At 41.1% G+C, this 7596-nt stretch overlaps 1 protein-coding gene across 1 annotated transcript; it reads left to right on the top strand.

Moving 5' to 3' along the window:
* Positions 1 to 6270: 6270 nt before the first annotated feature.
* LOC114613970 (olfactory receptor 3A1-like) lies at positions 6271 to 7227 on the top strand. The gene has a single exon (XM_028759434.1). It carries the CDS (start codon positions 6280 to 6282, stop codon positions 7225 to 7227), a length of 948 nt encoding a protein of 315 aa, XP_028615267.1. The 5' UTR covers positions 6271 to 6279.
* Positions 7228 to 7596: the final 369 nt, after the last annotated feature.

The raw sequence follows: 7596 nt of genomic DNA, 5'->3' as shown, positions 1-7596 counted from the left end.
GATGGATCCAAACTTGGGCCAGTCACTGGACAGCCTTTCCTTCAGTCATCTCTCCATTTTTGTCTCTGCAGTTCTTTTAGGCAGGAACAATTGAGTGAGAAATTTTGGCAGTGGATTAGTTACCATGTCCCTCCACTTTCTTTTACAAATGTAAATGCCCTTGCATTTAGAACATAGATGTATAGAATGGAGGCTTCTTCTTAGTGGATTTTTCCTTTGATGAATGTAAAGTGTCCTTCCTCATCTTTTTTGGAAACCTTTGGTTGAAAGTCTATTTTATTGGATATTAGCATGGCCACTCTAGCTTGTTTCTTGAGACCATTTGCTTGGAAAACTTTTTTCCAGCCCTTTACTCTTAGAGTTTATCGACATATTCCATTTAGTTAACATTTGGTTAACTTTCATTTAGTTAACTGGTTTTTTTCACTTTGCTTATTAATCACACGAGTTTCTGCTTTGTTGCGTGCCCAGTCAGCAAAGTAGCATGCAAGGCACTGAAGAGCATTCATTAGATGGTGGTAGACGGCATGAGCTGGTTTACAAGTGTATAAGAGTGGACTGAGTGCTTAGCAGAGAGTTGTGGGGTACTTGGTTTCTATGGAAGATATAACTAAATGATGGTGTGACAGTTACCTCAGAAGTAGATGATGGAGACTTCCGGTCTGGGCCTGAGCATAGAGCAGGTCACAGGCGGCAGCTCTGTACCCAACCTCAGAAAACTGAGAGAAAGAGGGCCTCCCAGGAGCTTTAACTCAGGCAGCATCCCAGGTAAAAATGAATCACCCATGATGTCTGCTGTTAGAAGTTCTAATCCAGAAGCTGGCCTCCAAACTTATACTACTCAGACCTTTGAAGGGCCACTGACAAGAACATCAAACAGCTAGAAATTGACATCACTAATCTGAAGAAATCCCTCATTTCACTGTCTGAAGAGAACTCCTAAAATCACAAAGATCCTTATTGGACTTGATTTACTCTAGTACAATAGAAAAGGCTGTGTACAACTCTTGACTGTGTACAATCCTTAAAGAAGAATGTTGCCTTTACATAGTCAAGTCAAGGAGGGTTAAAGAGAGCATGAAATAGGTCCGTGAAGGCCCTGAGAAAAATCAGAGAGAGAAAGAGACAGATGAAGGCTGGTTCAAGAATTGGTTTTCAGCCCCTCCAAGGTTGTCAACCCTATTTCCTCCCATCTTGGGACCATTATTTGGGTTCTTTTTGCTTATTTCTGCTGGTCCCTGGGCCTCAAATAGGCAGACTAACTCTGTGATACAACAGATAAATAATTTGGTAGCAAAACCTATTCAGATACATTATCATAAGTTAGCTATGGAGGACCACGAGACTCAAGATGAGGTTATTACTTTATACAGGGTGTTTCTATAACCCATCTCCACCCAACCTAAAAGGGGGGACTTCTGCCCCTAGACCAAACAGAGAGGGACCACCCAGAACCCCCTCTGACTGGCTATCTGAATTCTTGCTTAGGCTTCAAGGCTAAGCACTGCAAGGGAATATAAATAAAAGATAAAAATATTTCTCTGGGTTCCCTGAGGGACAAGCCTGACTGCATAGGGGTTGATGTCAAAAGTATCCCTTCTCCAGGAAAAAGACATCGAGATGGGTATGGCCCTCATGCCTCACTGGACAAAGACAGGGGTACCGGAGCCATTACAAGGTCCCCTTCAATTACTGGAGGTCAGGCCTCTATCCCTGCCTTCAAAAGTTTAGAATTGCCACAGCCCTTCTATACTTAGAGAAGGGAGGAGATGTCAGAGGTAGCCCTGCCTACACACTGAAGGCCTAAAATCAGCCAAAGGTCTAAAATCAGCAATAGGCCTGACATACATGTATACTAACACCAAGCCTTGGGTCTCAGTGGAAAAACATTGAAACAGATGGCTATAAGCTAATATAAACAGGCAGCTTTTGTGGAAATTTACAAGCCTGAGTAGTCATAGACCTTGTAAATAGATAGCCTTGGCAGACAATACCAACTAAAATAAGGACAAGCGAGTCATAGGCAGAGTCACAGTGACCTGTCCCCTGAACCTTCACCCAGTCGATACCCGGTTCTGAAAGATATCTGTATTCCCCCTGAACACCCACACTACAGTGTCATTCCCTTCCCCACATCCTGCCTTTCTGTGTTTATAACCCCTGTGTGAATGAATTATGATTTGAGAAAAAATAAATTATTTTAAAAAAAAGAAACCAAAGTTTCAAACAATGAAAAAAAAAAGAAGTAGATGATGAAAGTATATTAGCATTATGAACCAGGCTAATAGCATGGAGATCAGGGTTCAAATTGTCTTAATTATGATTTCTATTGTTGTGAGGAGCATAATGACCATAGTAAATCTCTTAAAGGGAAATGTTGAATTGGGGATGCTTAATCAGAGGTTTATTCCATTATCTACATGACAGAAAGAATAGTGGCATGCAGGCAGATATGGTGGTAGACAGGTAACTGAAAGTACCATATCTGGTTCCACAGGGATAGACCACCGGTTGCTAGAACTAGGATTTGGATGTCTTGGGCTTAGTTCTGGAACATTGTGCATCCTGTATAAAGATCACCTCAAATATCACAACTACTAATAGTATCCAAAGGTGCTTTGCCATCTACCAAGAAAGAGAGGCAATCAAAGTTACTACTCATATATAAATCCAATGGACCCCAACAATAAGCAGAATAAGACACACCCAAGAGTGCAGTAGTGACATCTTGGAGGAAACTAACAACTGAATAATTGTCCTTAAGACCCACTGAGGCAATTTATTCCTAGTACTATGAAACAAGTTTGGTAAGGTCATGAACTCTAAAGGAGAGCCTACTTTTGCAAAATTTCTAAACCAGTGGAATTCGAACAGCATTTAAAATTCTTAGCCTTATATCCATGAACAAGTTTAGCTTTCACCCTTCATCCAAGAAGCTTCCCTTTGCAGCAGAAAGAGACCATCACAGAAATATAACTTACACATCACAGAAATCCACAATTGGTCAAACTACAGAAAATAATTGACTTTAGGGTAACAATCTCTGTTGATACCTCTACAATTCAACTCCTACATTTAAAGCTCATAGACCATCAAAAAAGAGATTCAGAAAGACTGTAAGATATAGAGGACCAGGATGTTTGTTGTGAGGCAGTGTCTTCAAGGAATGAGAACTAATTGGTTATCCAATCCCAGGTAGTCAGCTGTAAACACACATACACATAAGCAACACTAGAAAGGCTCTGTAAGTTGTATTTAAATATATGTAAAATGATAATTAAAGAAGAGGTCATGAATTTCAGACAATATGGGAGGATGCAAAGTTTAAGGAAGGGCAAATTGAAGTGAGAATATTGTAAATAAAGGACTACACACAAAAGTAGAATTAAACATCGACTGTGGGGGCTGGAGAGATGGCTCAGCAGTTAAGACTACTGACTGCTTTTAACAGAGATCCTGAGTTCAATTCCCAGCAACCACATGATGACTCACAACCATCTATAATGGGATCCCATGACTTCTTCTGGTGTGTTTGAAGACAGGGATTGTGTACTTATATACATAAAATAAATAAACAATTCTTTTTAAAAAAAAATGTTGCCGGGCAATGGTGGCACACAGTTTTAATCCCAGCACTTGGAAGGCAGAGGCAGGCGGATTTCTGAGTTCAAGGCCAGCCTGGTCTACAGAGTGAGTTCCAGGACAGCCAGGGCTACACAGAGAAACCCTGTCTCAAAGAACCAAAAAAAAAAAAAAGTCAATTGTGTGGTAGGAGGGTCTCACAGAAGAAAATAGATTGGGAGCTTATAGAAAAGGCGTTGAGATTTAGATGTTCTTTAGAATGTTACAAATGCATGTTTAAACTCTAGTGTTCTGATTCCTGTGTAGCTATAAGAAAAGTACTGAATCACTTTGAAACTCAATTCATTATTCTGTAAAAGATGAGAAATAAAGGTACAAGAGAATCATTGGAAGGAGTGATCGGAATTCAATCAACTCAATGTAAAGTTCTTGGTAAATGAATACCACAAATGTTACATTGTTACTGTTACTAATAATACTAGTCACCAAGGAACTCTGTGGGTATTGTTGAATGTAATTCTCACAGAAAACCTAAAACCGTCTATCATGTATATTCACAGAGTAAAAGAAAAAAGCTGAGGCCCAAAGGGGATAAGCAGTTACTAAGAAAGGAAAACAAGTCTCTCCATCTCACAGACAGCACATTACCTCTGGGGTTTGAATAGATAATCAGTTGACTGGCAAGCTGAAGAGTATGAAGGTTGTATTGCACAGCTGTTCCAATTCTTTCTTTCATCATCTCTGTTGCTAAGGCTACCAACTTCAAGGGGAATGGCCCAAAATCCACAATAGGAAGCAACTTTGCCCCCCCCCCCATAAACTTCCTGTTTTGCCAAGCACAGTGCTTCCATGGCCTCTCCTAGGATCATTACAGAAATCTCAAGACACAGTCCCTCTGGTACTCCCTAACAAGGTTCTAGGTGGGAACATATTTTATCCCTGAAGATCTGCTACGATTACAACAGGCCTCTTCTGAATTGCCTTTTTCTTGGGTTTCTCTTTCATTCCCTGGCCCAAAGTAGCTTCTCTCCTCAACCATAAGCTTAGAAGTCAGCCTGGCTCAGTCTTCAAATCCTGTTTATAGCAGGCATGTAGAGGAGCTATATTCTCAGCCTCAAGACACTGTTCAGACCTGGCTCCAACTACAGTTCCCTGTATAACTTTGGGACAGCAGACATCCCTCTATGGCCCTGTCTGTTAAACTGAGCTTGTGTCCTTTCTCCTCTACATGCCTGTAGACAACATGAAGGTGTGAACAAAGACATAGAAAAAATTCTGGATCCCTACTGTGATGTGAAACTCTACTTGCTTCACTACAGTAGTGTTTATTAGGATTTGTGTCTTTGACATGATTTTGTCTATTCCCAAACCTCCTCTCAATCCTTGGGACTACTTTTGAGGTCCCAAAAGAGATGACTACAATGGAAAATCTTTAGGACAGAGATGTCTCAGCCTCTCTTTATCTTCCTTCCCTCTGTATATACATATAGCACCTTGTTACCATCCCTAAAGCTCAATGAATTTGTGTTCCTTGTTCCCTCACATCACTTCTATGATACTACACTGATTCCTGTGCCATCACCAGGTGAGTATTCATGAGGTTTCCTCTGCCCTAAGTCACCAGACAGGACTTCAGCTGTTTCTCTGACATTCTTGGTATTACAGATATGTTGATCAGTGTGTCAAAAGCAAAATAAACACTTGCAAGCAGATGGTAAGTCTTCTTCAAGTGAGGGCAAGATCAGATTCAGCATCAGCAATGGTCCTCACCACTGATGGTCTTCTCAAGATCCTATAAAACACAGACATCTTGGATTGTGCTGGTAGGTGACTTTACACATGCTTATTCTCTTGTTGGTTGAGATCAAGGTAATAACTATCATTCTGTGTCATGGAATGACTTTTATAAAGAATAATCGTTCTGATTGTAAAATGATTTTAGAGTTCGTATTGAGAAGTATGTGTAAACATATGTGTTTCTACAGCTTCATGTTCTAGCTAGATTCATTCCAACTACACGGAAACCTGCGCTTTTCACTCAGTTGCATCACTTTCACTTCAAGTCCTTCAAAGTCTAGCTCTTCCCAATACATAGTGGGCCCATAAAAATTATCTTTTGTTATTTTTGCTAACCAACTATGCATGATTTGGGATTTGGGGGTTTGGGTTCTTTTGTTTATTTTTATTTTTATTTAGAATTTGTATTTGTCAGTAAGTTCAGCCATTCTTTTATTTTGAAAGTGGTGCTCAGATACAGTGAATCCACTAACATAGGTCTTAATAATGCTACCATCCCTCTCAGTTCTCATCCTCCCAGAAGAATCAGATGTTGTACTCTAGTAAATATTACTATGCCATGGCAGCCAAATTTGTGTATTTTGCTTTAAAAATAAGAATGTATTTTATGAGTGAGTTGTGTGTATTAGACAATTGACCTGTTAAGTGTTACAAAGACAATAACTTTCAAGCACTCCCAATCCCATAACTGCTAAACCACAACAACAACACTGCACACTTTTTAAATTATTTCTTTTATTTTTGAGATTAATATATAATTATATCATTTGGATGGAAGGCAGGGAAGGCAGGGGTGATAAAGTTCCAATTTTAAGTGTTCAAATAGCTATGATTTAAATTTCTCCTCTTCATTGAGGGACCTTGTTGATTTCATTCTTGCATGCTTCTTTAAAGGAATTAATGCAGCCAAAGCCTAGAGCCAATGGAACCACTGTTACTGAATTCATTCTGCTGGGTTTGGTGGAGACACCAGAGCTGTGGCCAGTTGTCTTCATACTCTTTCTCTTGGCATATATGACAACAGTTGGGGGCAACCTGAGCATCCTGGCAGCTGTCTTGGTGGAACCCAAACTACACACTCCCATGTACTTCTTCCTGGGGAATCTTTCATTGATGGATGTGGGGTGCATCAGTGTCACTATTCCCTCCATGTTGGTTAGGCTATTACTCCACAAGCTTACAGTTCCATATGGAGACTGCCTCACACAGCTCTTCTTCTTCCATCTGCTGGCTGGGGTTGACTGCTTCCTGTTGACAGCCATGGCTTATGATCGCTTCCTGGCCATCTGCCGGCCCCTCACTTACAGCACTCGAATGAACCATACAGTCCAGAGGATCTTAGTGGCCACATCCTGGGCTTGTGCCTTCAGCAATGCACTGACTCACACTGTGGCCATATCCACACTCAGCTTCTGTGGCCCCAATGTGATCAATCACTTCTACTGTGACCTTCCCCAGCTCTTCCAGCTGTCCTGTTCCAGTACCCAGCTCAATGAGCTGCTGCTCTTTGGAGTGGGTTTCCTAATGGCAGGAACCCCCATGGCACTCATTTTTACCTCTTATATGCATGTGGCAGCTGCTGTTCTGCGAATCCGCTCTGCTGAAGGCAGGAAGAAAGCCTTCTCCACATGCAGCTCTCACCTCACTGTGGTTGCCATATTCTATGGCACAGGCATGTTTAACTACATGCGACTCGGTTCCCTCAATCTTTCAGATAAGGATAAAGCTATTGGGATTTTCAACACTGTCATCAACCCTATGCTGAACCCACTCATCTACAGTCTCAGGAACCCTGATGTGCAGGCCGCCCTCTGGAGGGTGCTCACAGGCAGGCGACCAGCAGCTTGAGGAGTCTCAAGTCTCTTTCCACATATTTCATTTAAAATTACAGCTGAGAATGGGAGTTTTTGTATTTTCAAATGCAAGAACAATTTTTCAGAACTCTGGTCTCATAGCTTAATTTCAGGGATGATAATTATTGTTGCCCAAAGAAGTCATACCCATGTGTAGATGATGGTGTGTACATGGGTCCTCCTAGGTCTGCCCTTTGATGAGTACTACCTCTACTTAGTGTACTTTCCCTTTAGCTGGAGTTCCCAGAGTCTCTCAGAAAATGTTCCCCCAGGAGTCTTCTTTATTCCTCAAGTTTGGATACAGTTGGTCTGTCTATGCAACCTAACCCTTTAGGAGAAATGATTCATTCCTCTTATACAACTC

This window comes from Grammomys surdaster, unplaced genomic scaffold, assembly GCF_004785775.1.
Source record: "Grammomys surdaster isolate TR1022 unplaced genomic scaffold, NIH_TR_1.0 126278, whole genome shotgun sequence".
NCBI lineage: Eukaryota > Metazoa > Chordata > Mammalia > Rodentia > Muridae > Grammomys > Grammomys surdaster.
The sequence above is the reverse complement of the archived record's forward strand: the minus strand, read 5'-3'. Positions and strand labels throughout refer to the sequence as shown.

What these genes read in the sequence shown, in the direction of transcription:
- LOC114613970 (XM_028759434.1), top strand. Translation starts at nt 6,280, where the DNA reads ATGCAGCCAAAGCCTAGAGCCAATGGAACCACTGTTACTGAATTCATT.